This window comes from Phocoena phocoena, chromosome 6 (genome assembly GCF_963924675.1).
Source record: "Phocoena phocoena chromosome 6, mPhoPho1.1, whole genome shotgun sequence".
Lineage (NCBI taxonomy): Eukaryota > Metazoa > Chordata > Mammalia > Artiodactyla > Phocoenidae > Phocoena > Phocoena phocoena.
This window is the reverse complement of record NC_089224.1, coordinates 98,077,973-98,093,040: the sequence shown is the minus strand read 5'-3', so window position 1 is coordinate 98,093,040 and position 15,068 is coordinate 98,077,973. Positions and strand designations below refer to the sequence as shown.

The following is a 15,068-nucleotide window of genomic DNA, read 5'->3' as shown; positions in this document are numbered from 1 at the left end:
TTCCCTGAGACTCCAAGCTCTGAGCCGAGGCCGGATTTACTCTCTTAGCAAACTTCAAGTACACAGTGCAGTATTATTAACTATGTCACCAGGCTGCACGCTAGACCCCAAAACCGCACTCATCCGGCGTAACTGAACCTCTGTACCCTTTACCCAACATCTCCTCATTTTTCCTGCCTCCAGCCATCCTACTCTCTGCTTTTATGAGTCCAACGTTTTTCGATTCCACATAAAAGTGAGATCATGCAGTTCATTTTTAAGTCGTTTTAAAATAAAATAAGTGGACCTCCCCCATCCCCACCCCAACCAGGAGCCTCTCTCAGTTGACAGCATCTCAGTTACACAAGCTGTTTTTGAATGTGGGCCCTGGGCCATCCTGGGGGGGTGGGTATCATTCCTCTCGTGTTATAGGTGAGGAATCTAGACTCAGAGAGGTGAAGGGACCGATCAAGGTCACACAGTAAATCTGCCAGGACTAGAACCGGGTGCCATGGCTCCAGATCTTCTGCCCTTTTCACTCCACTCTGCAGTCCATCCCCCAACCCCCAAGCTCCGTCTCTCCCCTACTGAGAAGCCCTCTTGCAGGCGCTCCTGAGGCTTGTATTTTCTGTGCCACTGCAGGATGCCCATCTGTTCCACCTCATCTTCTCCCAGTTTCTCTCTTGCCCTTTTGGGGGACTTTCCCAAGATGTAAGGACCCTGGCTCTGCTTTTGTGATACAGTACATTGTGGTTCTGCATTAGTGGTACAAACTCTTAGGATTATTTGTTTTGATTTGGGGATCCTTGGAGGTGTCCTCATAAAGGAGCTGTTACATTTTAAGAGTTACTATTTTTTGTTTTTTTTTTACTTACCAGAAAAAATACCCCCCCCCCAATCCCGGGACTTCATTTTACCCCTAATCCTTTGGTGGGGATCTAGGATAGAGTCAGGTAAGGTGGGGGTCAGAGATTGAGTAGGACTGGGGATGGGTTTTTGGTCAGGAATAGTATGCAAGGAAGTGAGTGAGTCAGTAAATAGGTATTTATTGAGAGCCTACTATATGTCAGGCTCTGTTTTGTCTCTGCAGGAGTGGGAATAATATAGACCATGGCCTTGACCTCATGAAGCTGACATTTCACTGAAGGGGCTTATATTTCAAGCTGGAATCCAGGAGGGACCAGGGATGGGGAAAGTGAGGGATGGAGTGATGATGACTTATGGGGGTGGCCCAGGGATGGGGTGAGGGGCAGGGAAGATGGTTTGGTAAATTTCTTGATAATCAAAAGAGGTAGCAACGTTGTTTTGCTTTGTTTTGTTTCCTTTTGGACACCATTCCACCAAGTGCATCAACAGTCTGCATCAGAATATCTGCCTCCCTCTATTGGGGACGGCCCCTCCAAGCCTGCTCTGAATTAGGGCAAGCAATCATAGACGGGGCAGAGGCTGCCTGGGTGCTGGTGTCTAGTCTTCCTGTACAGACTGTTTTCTTTGCCCTGACTCAAAACACGGCCCTCTCCTCCTCTCCCACCCTCTCTCCTTCTCTCCCGGGTGTCTGCAGAGGAAGGAAAGGACAGGCAGAGCAGATAAACAGAGAGGACGTATTTGTAACAAAACAACCTCCCTCCAGTGGACATATCTTTGGGGATCATGAATATTTTACTTTAAAATGAAAAGAAAGCCTCTAAGAAATTATATTATTCCTGAGGCTAAGGGGGGGAAAAAAGTTGATAGTAATGGACAACTTTAATACTGCAGTAATGTCCAGGAAGAAATCATTTGTTCCAGTGAGATTCTCATTTGCATCTTGGTATCAAATATCTCTTTAAGTGCCTCCTCACCAGGGGACAAGAGAAAAGGACAGAAAATGTGCCTGCCATTTGCAGAGGATACACAACAATAACAGTAACTGCTGATGTGACTAGCATTTCTTTTTCACGTATTTTTTCCTGATTATAAAAAAGAGAGTCTGCAGCGCTTAGAGTACAAAATTATGGAGATGAATATAAATCAGAAAACAAGGATCTTTCACACATCCACCACACTAAGTTAACCACTTGCTAACATTTTGTTTTGTGTGTGTTTTTTTTTCTTTGTGTATGTTTTGTCTACACTTGTGTTTCACACAATGCATTCTATGGAACATGAGTTCCAGTGAAACCTAACAACGGGGCTCCTTGGTCAAAAATGTTGGCAAAATGTTGTGCACTATCGTCATGTACCTTTAAAATGCATTAATTTATTCAAGGTGCTGAGAAATTATACAGCTTTTTTTTTTTAATCTTTTTTAACTTTGTTTAGCCAGTGTTTCTTGGTCTTGTTTGAAATGGTAACCTTTTATGTGTACGCACAGGTATTTTATGAGATGCCAAAGGACATCTTATGTTTCCATGTTAAGAAACAGTCTGTAGAGGGTGAACAAACATAAATTGTCAGATAGTAAATGTGTTAGGCTTTGCACATGGTCTCTGTCACAACTGCTCGACCCTGCTGTCATCGTGCAAAAGTAGTCTTAGGCCGTATGTGATGAATGGGCTGTGGTTCTCTGGCCCCCAGTCCACACGTAGGACATTTCAAGATGACCAAAGGACTTCCACTGCTATTAATTTATTTGAGTCTCACAATACGCTTGTGAAATAAGATCAGCCCAGGTAGCCATGGTATCAGATGGGGAAACTGAGGCACCGTGTATCTAGCACCCCATGGCAAACCGCCACCAGAGTTAGTGGAACCGTAAACCCATTCTTGCTTGTAGGGTAAAGGGGGCCATGTGAGCTGTAGAGCAGAGAGAAAAGGCGGGGTTGGGGCTGAGGTCAGAGGCCTGGAGGTGGAGTCCAGATAAAACTTCCAGCCCCAGAGAGAGCCCTCACTCTAGGGCCGAGCCTCTGTCCACTTAGAAGAGGTGGCTGTTACCCAGAGCCCAGGGCTGCAGGGTGGGCTTGTAGGGTGAGGCCTGTAAGTGCTGGGCTCACATGAGCTTCTTCTTCCCTCCCCAGGAGACGTCAGGTATGATGAGGCCATGGGTTACCCCATGGTGCAACAATGGCGGGTCCGCAGCAACCTGTACCGCGTGAAGCTCAGCACCATCACCCTCTCGGCAGGTGAGGACTGCCGCCCGCAGCCAGGGGACTTGGCGTGGTTCGGCTCAGGTCTGCCAAGGCTGCCGGCCCTGGAGATGCTGAGGGAATGAGGCCACGCCCCATCCACCTACCCACCCCACCTCCCACCCCCCACCCCCCCCCGCCCCCGCCATCAACAATCTCACAGGGAGGGCAGACTGACAAGCAGGCAGGACAGTGGTGTCCACACACTGCAGCAGGTCAATGCAGTAATGGGGCCGCTGTCCATTCTGGGGAGTCAGAGAGGCTCCTGGAGGAAGGGGTGTCTGAGCAGGGTGTGGGGGATGAATAGGAGAGAGGGGCAAATGATAATCTAGGTGACACTTACATTCTCGAAGTATTTCAGGTGTGTGGATTGTATGAGTTCTTTCAGGCACTGATTCCTCTGGTTTCTCCTGGCTGATTTCTTTTCCTGCCCATTTCCTACTCAGCAGTAATGCAGTCCCTGCTCCCCTCCCCCCACCAACACACACACACACACACACACACACACACACGCACGCACGCACACGCACACACACACTGCTCACACTTTGTCCACATGAACCCTGTGCTTCAGCTGATGGGGACGGTTTGTTGTTCTCAAAATGGGACATTTTCTTTCTTGTCTCTGTGACTTTGCGCACGCTGTTCCCTCCGCCTGGATCTCCTCGCACACCCTACACTACTCGGAGATGCCTCCCCCATTATCTATACCCTTTGGAATAATTCAAGGAACTCCCTGTGCTCAACTGCCTATGTTAAAGCACTAACAAGTGCTTGATTCACATCGGAATCCTGTCTGTCTCCCCCACTAACCTGAGAACTGTGGGTAGGGCTTGGGTCTTATTTATTCCTGTACCTTACATTCCTGCACATTACTGGTGCTCCGTTTTGATGAAGGAATAAAAGATAAATGAAAACTGAAAAGTAAGGAAATGAAAACTGAAAAGATGGGGCCTGGCCTTGGGTTTTCTACCCTGACTCTTACTCATAACACTGCCACTGGGTTATTGTCCAAGTATCTTGAAATGGTGGGCGAGCTCTTTTCTCCTCTTTTCCCTTTCAATATTGCTTTGTTTGTGAGCAACATGGAACTCTTTTAGCCTGGGTATGGGGAAGTATAAATAGTAATTATGGCTGACATCACCCAAGTGCTTTATAATGTTTCATATCTTAGGGCTTACATCAGTCTCGAGGGTAAGGCATTCTTTATCACTTTTTTTTTTCAGATAAGGAAACTGAGGGTCAGAGAGGTTAAGTAACTTGCCCAAGGTCACACAGCTAGTAAGTGGCAGAACAGGAGCAGGGCAGGGATTTGAAGGCAGTGTTGTCTGCCTGGATAAAGAGCCACAGGGCATCTCCATGGTGTTATTTACTACTTAACAGAAACCATCTCATTATTAACTCTGCTGCATTAATTACCCAGCTGCATGGGTTAACAGGTTGATGGGGAGGGGTTGTTCTAATCAAGGACCCATTCTTTGAGCCCTGTTTCTGTTTTTACCACCACCCACACCTTTACACCTGCGCTTGTGAATAACACTGCTGTGTTCCTGTTAGAACTACAAAGGTGTATCTACTTTAATTAATCAATAATGATGCTCCGGGGAATTCCCTTGTAAATCAAATGTTCGCAAATTGGAGCGCATTTTTAATGTCGAAGAAGAGCTTGCTCTTTTACATTTTAGTTTGATGTGGCACAGAATCAGTTGTTCTTATAATAATGGGCGTCGGTGTGCCTGCCGTGTCCGGGATCTGTGCCGTGAACCTGGCTGACTTGTGGGTGGGGAAGGGTGCATGTGCAGACTCAGAGACAAACAGGACAGACCTTCTGCTTTCAAGGTGGTGCCTGTTGAAGGTGCAAAGGGTAGGTGCTCCAGATGGTGGGAAAGCTTCTTGGGGGAGGGGTGACTTCCTGGGGCCTGAAAGCATGAGTGTGACTTAGGGAGGAAGTGGGAGTCCATTCCAGGTAAATCGTGGTGTATGGGTGTGTGTGTGTGTGTGTGTGTGTGTGTGTGTGTGTGTTGAGAGTGTGGGAGGGATATACATAAAGAAAGAATGATGGAAATCCCAGATCACACACAGGAGAAATAAGAAAACTGATTTGGCCACAGATAAAGCCTCATGTATGTAGCTCATGGGAGATGACCTTGGAGGCCTGGGATACCCAGGTAAGGTCATTGAGCTTTATCCATAGCAGGGAGGAGCCCAGAAGGTCTTAAGGCCCCTGGAAAAATAGCTTGGTGACCTGCCTGTAGGAGGAGAAAGAAGGCAGGGGGGCAGTGGTTACTGAGTGAGTGCTGTGCAGGCCCCGTGCCAGGCACTGAGGACTCAGGCCCCTTTGGCATAGGACTAAAGGCAATGGAACAGCAAGGAGGCCCTTGACAATGGCAGGAGAAAGGACATAACTGTTGTTTTAGGGAGGCTGAGGCAGGGACAGAAAGGGAAGTGATGTTACAGGAAGCTAAGCCAGGGATCAGATATGAGGACACAGACTGTCTGCTGAGCCTGGGCCAGTGCAGCCCCCAGGCTCCAGCCGTGGACAGCTCAGGCCCTGGATAATTGGGTACATGGGAAGTGCGTGCATCCTGGGGTGAGAAGAGAAGTGGGTTGGAATCCTAGCTCCTCTGGCTGGAGGACCAAAGGCAAATCAGCTCCAGTTTATGACCTTTGACTTGCTCATCCACTCGACAGGGCTTATTATGGTTGGGACTGCAGTGCTGGGCTGAGGTTAAATTAGACAAAGTGTCCGGAACATCTAGCAGTGTGCCTGGTACACGCTAGGTGCTCAGTAGATATCAGCTTTGATTTTTCCTGGTTGCGATGTTCAGGTCGCCAGCTATAGGCCCTCCTCTGCTGTTGATTCCCTGTCAGTCCTAGTGTCTTGTGTGTCCACCAGCGAGAGCAGTCTTTGCAAAATAAGTGAGGGAAAGCTGTGCACATTTGGCTGACACCATGGTGATGGATAAAGCACCAAATCCAGGCTTGTCATTTGCCGGCCACCAGCCTCCCAAGCCTGACCACCTCTGCGTGCTGCTCCTCTGTCCAGGCTTCACCGACGTCCTCAAGATCCTGACCAAGGAGAGCAGTCGGGAGGAGCTGCTGTCCTTCATCCAGCACTACGGCTCACACTACGTCGCGGAAGCCCTCTATGGCTCCGAGCTCACCTGCGTCATCCACTTCCCCAGCAAGAAGGTCCAGCAGCAGCTGTGGCTCCAGTATCAGAAAGGTAAGCCTGGAGGGCTTGCTGGAGGTGGTTGCCAGATGCAGTGCGGAGGTAAGGCTGCGCGGGAGATAACTGACCTCCCTGGGAGCTAAATCCTGGCTCTGCCCCATAGAAACTGGGTGGCCTTAGGCAAGTCCCTGCCCCTCTCTGGGCTTCTCGTTCACTGTGGATGGAATGAAGGGCCGTGTGATGCTTTCTCAGGAGTCTTTCAGTTCAGGCATTTCCTGAGAGCCCGGGGTGGTGTTCCGGACTCCAGAACCCTGGCCTTCTACAGCACGCTCCTTGTTTCCCAATCTCTCCCCTTGAAACAACTGCCGGGGTCGGCGGGTGGAGGAGGCTGTGGGGTGGGAGTGTGTCTCCCAGACACCTTCTTCTCTTCAGGCTCTTGAAAGAACCCAAGAAGAGCTCTGGCTCCTTTGGGAGCAATCACCTCATGTCTGGGGGACAGTTTCAGGTCTCTGCCATGGAGAGACTTTTATCCTCAGGGAGGGTCAGCAGATCTTATTTCCCTCCGATTATCAGCTATTATCAGAATTGGAATTTCCCAGATGCAGGAGACCAGTCTGTGCCACTCCCCTTGGGAAATCCATTCCCTTCCCACCTCAGTTTTCCCTTCCTGTGAAATGGGTACTTTAGCCATTCCTGTCTCCCTCCTACATTAAAGGAAAGTGGTTTATGCAGTAGCATTTGGAGAAAGATGGAACTATGGCACACATGCATTATGTATTATAACAGGTCCATGTAGTCACAGCCCCATTTCACAGATGAGAAGATGAATCTCAGATAAGCCAACAAGTCAAGTGCCCTGCAGACACACGTAGCAGGGTGAGGATCACTTCCTGTTACCATTGTTACTATTATTATCAATTAATTTGAAAAGAAAGTCTCTCGACGACGGAAAGGGTGAGGCATAGTGTTAAAACGTGCTTGCACCTTCTCCATATGGACCAGCCATCCTATCTCCAAGAACCAGATCGACCGTAACTCCTAAAACCACAGAATGTGGGAGCCACAGGGACCTGACAGGTCTCACTGGGCTCAGCACTCCCATTGCGTACCTGGGAAAACTAAGGCTGAAAGGGAAGAGGAATCTTTCTCAGAGTCACTCAGCTCCTCTGGATAGAGCCAAGACAGAGCGGGACGCTGCATACTCCCTGTCTAGCTCTTCTCATGCAGCCCCTCATCCCCAACGGGATGAAGCCCTTTGTCTTTTCCCGAACAATTCCCTTTGCGCTCTCCACCCTGTCATGGTCTCATCCCTACCTTTCTCGTGTGTGCGACTGTTTGGGGCACCGGGGGTGGTTTATAGGCGCAGGGGAATAATTGAGTTGTCTGGGAATAGCTCCGGTTTATGGCTGTGACAACAACAGTCTTTAAGGAAGTGCATTAAATCAATAGAAGTCTCATTGTGCTACCCTATAAATAAGGTGACACATCATTAAGCAGGGCAATAAGCTTCCGGACTTTGAAGTAATACAATTAGGTTATGTTTATAAAAACCTTCGCTCACTGTGGCCACTGAACCAATTTGCCTCGTCCGGCATTTGGGGCCTGGGACGCTGTGCTAATGCTGAATCCCACCCCATCTCCACCCTCGGCTGCTTCCAGGCCTTGGACTTTTTCACTCCAGAAAATGCTATTTCTTATATACAATGGATGCATGGAATCTATGGCAAGTAAGATGGGGACGAGGGCAGACAGAATGCTGAAACAGCAGCTGGGGACCCCCTTCAAGACTCAGAGAACCTTCAAGTTTTCCACAAACTTGCTGGGTGAACTTGGTACAGAAGCTTTTCCTTCTGGGCTTCCAGGGCAAAGGTACCTTTCTTTCTTCCCTCATCCGTGCTCGATCCCAGAAGAGCATAGGGATACACTGAGGCCGGCTGATCTGTGTGTGTTTCTTTCTCTCTGTCTCTACCTGATGTGACCACCTGGATGGTACATCAAACACTGTAGTTTTACTTTTAAATTTGCAAGTGATGCTGGGGAGGAGGTGGATGAGAACCTGGGAATTTGCCCACGAAGGACAGAAAGGACTCTGGACTCAGAGATAGTTGGTGTGTGTCCCTTCTCTCCCCAGCCACCTGTGTGTCATTGACATCTATATGTCAACTGTGTGTCACTGACATCTGTGAAACCAGGGTTCACTGGGGACCAGGTCAGGATGAATCTGGGTTTGGAAGCTGATCACTCTTGGGGCAGAGCTTGTGGGAAGAAGACGGATTAGAACGGTGTCGAAGTGGGACAGACAGGATTTCAAGTCCCGATACCTCTTCTTACATCCCTGCCAGGAAGCCTCAGGCAAAGTAACTTCTAAGTTTCAGTCTCCTTGTTTGGTAAGTGAGGGATAGTAATTTCCTTACAAGGCTTTTGGGAAAATGAAATGAGAGAATACAGGTAAGACACATCGCATGCAATAAGTACATAAAAAACTTAACGTGAAGTGACGTTATGGACATCAGCTGAGGATTGTAGTCCTGGCCACAGCTCTTGCTAATGTGTGGCCACAGCCCTCATTTCTCCCTGAAAAGCACCTGTGTCACTAGTCCCTGCAAATATCCTTTCAACCCAGCAAGGGTAGAGGGTGGAGTGCTCCAGGATTCTTTGAAATCTATGTTTAGACCCAGATGGTGGTTTCTTCTTGGTAGGAAAGGCCAAGGCTGAAAGAGCAGGCTGTGAAGAGACCAAACAGGGTGTGGATAAGAACCACGGACATTGTACAGCCCTTCACAGTTTACACACAGCCTTCCTTCGGTCCTCCCACCTACCCCTTGAGGCAGAGAAGGCGCAAATACTCACCCTTTATCTTAGAGAAGGGAAATCTGAACTTAAAAGAGATTGGGGGCTTACCAGGGCCACACAGTTTGCTACTGAATGAGCTGGTGTTTAAATTCCAACCTGAGCCCACATCCAGTGTCCCCAGACATTAGAAACAAACGTCCCAGCCTTTCCAGGTTCACTAATCACGGGGCTCTGGCCACTGTTGTGATCCAGCCACTAGAAGTCATGGAAAGTCAAGGGAGTTGGGGTGATTGTCCCTGATTAAAATATCTCCCACGAGTCATTCATTAACCTCTGGTTCACTGGTACTTCCTAAGTGCTTCTTCTCAGCAGACCTCACGCCACATGCTGGGGCATTGCGGTAGGCAAGACATGGGTGCTGTCCTCACGTGGGTCCAGCCTGTATTAGCCTTCCAACATTTTGTCATTCTTGTGATAGACTTTTTTTTTTTTTAATCTACTGATAGACGGCTGGAGAAAGGCAGGTGGCTGGGCACGTGGTGGGGAACCCAGTCACTGTCAGACGATGGCCCATAACTTGTTTCATGTACCAGTTCTGATTCGCTGGGGAGTGGCTTTTCTAGACCAGTGTGTGAAGGTCACTGGGATCACTGGGAAAGAACGCTGAGATCAATGAACAATATCTGCTGTTTGCAGAAAGGGAGAGTGGTTGTCCATACCTTTGTACTGTTTCCCTGTAATAGGGCAAAATGAAAGCTTGAACAACAGACCCAGCTTCAGATGGTGATTCCAGAGAGGCGCTGGGCATGCCAACAAGAACTAGAAAGATCCAGGCAGGGAGGCGGGGTTTCCTATCACCAAGTGGATATTATGGGCATTCCACCAGTCTAGAAGGGACTGGAGCAACTGGACAGGTCAATTAGATGGTACCAGCCAAAGCCTGGAAGAGCTGGACCTTAGAAGGCAACTAGAATAGCTTAAGTCACCCCCAGAAACTCCAGCCCAGGTATGATTAGCTTGGAAGCTGTTCAGCCTGTCAGGTTCCTTTAACCATCACCTCTGCTCCCAGGCCGTGCTCCAAGCACCACGTCAAGTTTTTAGTTTCTTGCCGCAGCTTAATATTTTCACTATATGCTACTGTTTTCCTGATGCACCTATATTTTGAAAAGCTACTTTTCTCCTAATTGGGGCTTCACTTCACTCTTTGACTTAATATTCACACATTCTTCCTAGCCATGACCTCGATGCATGAGTCTTATATCATGATTAAGACTCCCTGTATAAAGTTACCCTTCTTCTGGCTATCTTGGATAAAGACTTCCTCATTTGCAGATAAAACACAGGTTTTGCAGTCGATGGACCTCGGTTCAGATCCCAGCTTCCCTCTTACAAGCTGTGTGATCTTGGGCAAATCGGTTCACACTCTGAGATCTACTTTCCCATATGCAAGATACGGGATCCAATGACAGCATAGACACACCAATGATGGACTTATTTATCTACCACTGAGCCAGGCATCTAATTACTATCTTGATCCAATCCACTCCCTCCACCCATGGCTGCCGCATACACTTGGGTAACTGTGATCCCAGATGTGTGTGTGTAGGTACACACGTGTATATGTCGGGGCAGGGGGAGATACGGCTGCCACTTTACTCCGCTCTCTTGTCAGTTGACTCGGCACTAAGGACAGGGGTAGACTGGACTCAGGTGGAGAGGGACTGCTGGGGTGGAGCCAGTGAGGGAGGGAGCCTTGGAGCTCTACTAGGGAGGTGTCTGTGACACCTGCACTTCTGTTAACCCTTGTCATTCTCTATTCAGAGGGGATAGTGATGAATGCAGAAATTATGAGTCTGATAGGTTTCCTGAATTTTCAGTTGCTTCTTTTTCACGGAGAAAGTGACTATGGAAGGTAAAGGATGTGTGCATGTAAAGGAATTGTTCGTTCTGTGTGTGTGTGAGAGAGAGACAGAGACAGGGACAGAGAGAGATAGAGACAGAGAGAGACGGAGAGAGATTGACTGAGGGAAATAGGAGGAGACAGAAAAACAAAGAGAGATAGACACAGGGAAACCAAAATCCACAAAGAGAAATGAAGAAACAAAAAGTGTAGAAGAGAAAGTGTATGCGATTAATGTGTGTTTTCCAAGTTTAGAGACTCGGTGACCCTGATGAAAGGACATTCTCCATGTGAAGGTTGAACTGCTCTTGAGTTTAGATTGGGAGAGCCTACAACATAGAGATGTCCCCACAGATAAATGCCTGTTGCCACCTTTAAGAGATGTTTTATCTCTATTTTAATTTCCCAAGACTGTCCAAAGGAATGAACTTCTGCATTTCCATTTGAATTACGATGCCCTTTTGAATGTCACCTGAAACATTCCTAGATTACTCTTTAAAGGAATTCTGGCTGTTTGAAAGGCACCTCAGGGGTTGGGGAGGGGGGAGGAGAAGGGAAAGATGTAGTCAAGTGTCACCTCCTTTTGTGAGGACAGGTGTAGCCCAGGGGCTGATGTGAGCTGGAGAACTCTCCTGGGCTTTCTGTTTCCTGAGGGAACTTGCTTCAGAGATGCCAACCGGACATGAAAAGAGTCAGTCTCAGAGCTGAGACCTGCATGGGTACTGGTCTGCTTCCCTGGTGAAATCATCTGGGGGCAGTTCTCAGTTCCCATTTGCTTGACCGTTCATTAGCATTTGATGGCGCTGACCACTTCCTGCTTGAGGCACTGTCTACGTTTGCTTCCGTGGTACCAGATCTTCCTGGTTGCCCACCGTCCTTCCTGACTGTTCCTTCTCTGTCTCCTTTGCTGGCTTATTCTCCTCTGCCAAACCAGTCAGTATGGTTTTGCAGAACTGCCCTTGTCTCTGTGGGGACTCTCAGCCACGCTCTCTGTTGCCATCCCTACGCTGATGACTCCCATTTTATAGTTCAGCCTCCAAGCTTTCCTCTGATATGTGCTATCCCGGTAGCTCTCTGCCTGCCCAAGCTCTGCCTCACACAGCCTAGAATTTTTCCAGTGTTCTGGTGAAAAGCACCTGTATCTCTTTAGAGGCAGAGCCACAAACCTAGAAATCCTCAACATTCTCCCTCTCCCTCGCTCCCCCCATTTCCAAACCATCCCAAGTCTTATCAATTTTAATTACCAAATAGCTTTTGAAATTGCCCACTTCTTCCCACCTCACTGCTGCCACCATAATGGCTTGTCTGGACTCTAGCGTTGGCCCCCTACCTGGTCTCCCTGCATCCAGTCCTGTCCCACATCAATCCAGCTGCACAGCCCTGAGGACAGTCAGGGTTCTCCAGAGAGAACCAACAGGATAGATGGGTAGATAGATAAAATTCTCTTTATTATATATTATATGAACATATATATGATATATATTCATATGATATGTATAATATATATGAAAGCTATATATATAATCGGTTCTGTATCTCTAGATGTATGTATGTATATATACACACATATCCATCTATATATATATATATATATATATATATATACACACACACACACATATATATATATAGAGAGAGAGAGAGAGAGATAGAGAGGTTTATTATTAGAAATTAGCTCATGTGATTATGGAGGCTGAGAAGGTCCAAGCTAAGATCTCAGCAAACTGGAGACCAAAAGAGCCAGTGGTATGAGATCCAGTTCCAACGCCGGCAGGCTCTAGAACTAAGAAGAACCGATGCTTCAGTTCGAGTCCAAAGGCAGGAAATGATGGACATTCCAGCTCAAATACTCAGGGAGGAGGAACTCCATCTTACTCATGGGAGGGTCGGCCTTTGTTTCTATTCAGGCCTTCAACTGATTGAACGAGGCCCACCACATCAGAAAGAGCCATCTGCCTTACTCAGTCTGCCGATTATTTTGCCGAAAACACCCTCACAGACACATCCAGAATACTGTTTGGTCAAATATCTGGACACCTCATGGCCCAGTCAAGTCCACATAAAAAGTAAGCATCATGGGTTGTCTCTAAAATGGAGATCCCATCACGCCCTTCCTTCCATGAAGACTCCTGGGTGCCTTGTCATTGCCCTGAGGCTAATTTCCAAACTCTTCCCCACAGCCTCAGGGCCTTCTCAGATCTGCTGTGTCCCCAGCAACCTCCTTAGCCCCGTCTGTCTCCATGCTCTCTGACTTCCAGTCACATTGAGCCTCGTACTCCTTACCTATCACTTGGGTTAAAGTCTCAGCCTGGACAAGGTCCCAGTGAGCTGATGGGAGGTGGCTGAGTATCCCTTGCCCGTCCCCTGGCCCCTTGGCCTCCGTGCAGCTGTTTGTAGGATAGGTCTAGCTCTGGGCGGGTGTTTTTTCTTGGAGAGGACAGGAGGACATTAAATACGAGCTGGACACTCTCGAGCCTGCAGCACGCCAAAGGAGACAGCCAACTTATTTCTCCTCAGAACCATGCAAAAAGACGATACAGGATGTGGTTCATTAAATACAAATAGGCCCACGAGACTGCTGTTTCTACAGATGAAATGACCAAAAAAAAGCATTTGTTCCCCGGTTTAGATTGAGTCCGTCTGGAACGGAACACCCTAGTATTTTTCCTATTGGAGCGTCCCAAGGATAATAACCCTCCACTTGTACTCAGCACAGCGCACCTCACAAAGCATTTCCACATACGTTATTTCATCCAATTTACTGCTCACAACCAGCCTGTAAGGTGGGCATCGTTATCTGCATTTCACGCTTGAGGAAACCGAGGCTCCGACGGGGGAGATGATTTACGGGAGTTCACCCCAGGGAACTTGGCAGAGCAGGGGTTTGAACGCAGGCCACTTTCAGCACAAAGACCTTGCTTGTCCACCTCTATCACAGCAACCTCAGAAACCTCTTCAGATGTTGGCATCAGACCCAGGGGAACTGTTTGCTTTCCTGTTCTGTCTCTCTCGTCCACAGTTGAAAGAACTGGGGAAAGCTGAGACTCGGAGTTTAGTCCCTCAGCTCAGGCAGGGGTGGAAGGACTCTCTTTATTCACCCCCTCTGCACAACGTGCTTCTCTAGCATAACTTAGGAGCAATGTTATAAGGTAAAGCCAAACCCCAAAATATCAGGGCTGAGAGAGGCCTCAGCGGTCATCTAGCCAGACCTGAGTTTCCCTTATGTGTCAGTTATGATCAAATGGTAGTGAAATGCTGCCTGGAATACTGCACTGAAAGAGATTCTGGGTCAGGACCAGGCTTGGTGGGGTCGAATCGCTTAGCAGTATCTGTCGTGAATGTGAGAGTAAGAAATGGTGAGTCATGTGTAAGGTGTTTTCCATCCCCATCTAGGTCAGCTATTCCCACTCTACAGATGGGAAAGTCGAGGTCAGTTTAGGTAATCCATTAGGACCCGCCACTGCAAAGGGGGAAATTTAATAACCAGCTAGAGGCATAATTTGGTCTTTCTTCACCTGAAAACCTACAGCAAATTCAAAGACTCCTAGTCGCCAAAGCCCCCCACATGTTCATAGATCATGGAGCCATTCATCTGGCAGCGTGCCCATTTTCTTATTTCAGAGTTCCTGCTCACACAAAAACACATGCACAGGGCTTCCCTGGTGGCGCAGTGGTTGAGAGTCCGCCTGCCGATGCAGGGGACACGGGTTCGTGCCCCAGTCCGGGAAGATCCCACATGCCGCAGAGCAGCTGGGCCCGTGAGCCACGGCCGCTGAGCCTGCGCGTCCGGAGCCTGTGCTCCGCAACGGGAGAGGCCACAACAGTGAGAGGCCTGTGTACCGCAAAAAAAAAACAACAAAAAAAAACACATGCACAAATAACATCATTTCCTGAACCACTGGAGACTGTCCCCATTGTCCTAGTTAGGGGACGCATTCAGAGATTGACACTCTTGATTCTCTTCAGACTGGGGCCAGACCACGCTTGTTCCCCTATCACAGTCCCATTCCCAGGAAGGTCTCACAGGGACTCCGGGAGCAGGATTTTCGACAGGACCCTTCGCTCACATCAGTCTTGCTCTAAGAATGTGGAATTTCCCTGGAGGTGAATATGGGGCTTT

At 48.3% G+C, this 15,068-nt stretch overlaps 1 protein-coding gene across 3 annotated transcripts in view; it reads left to right on the top strand.

Annotated features, from left to right (window-relative positions):
* ASTN2 (astrotactin 2) overlaps window positions 1–15,068 on the top strand; it is a 914,376-nt gene that overhangs the window by 668,684 nt on the left and 230,624 nt on the right. For all 3 annotated transcript variants that reach the window (XM_065878807.1, XM_065878806.1, XM_065878804.1), the window contains 2 exons: window positions 2,976–3,080; window positions 6,130–6,309. In XM_065878807.1, the coding sequence (XP_065734879.1) occupies window positions 2,976–3,080; window positions 6,130–6,309 (285 nt within the window). The remainder of the gene's footprint in view (window positions 1–2,975; window positions 3,081–6,129; window positions 6,310–15,068) is intronic.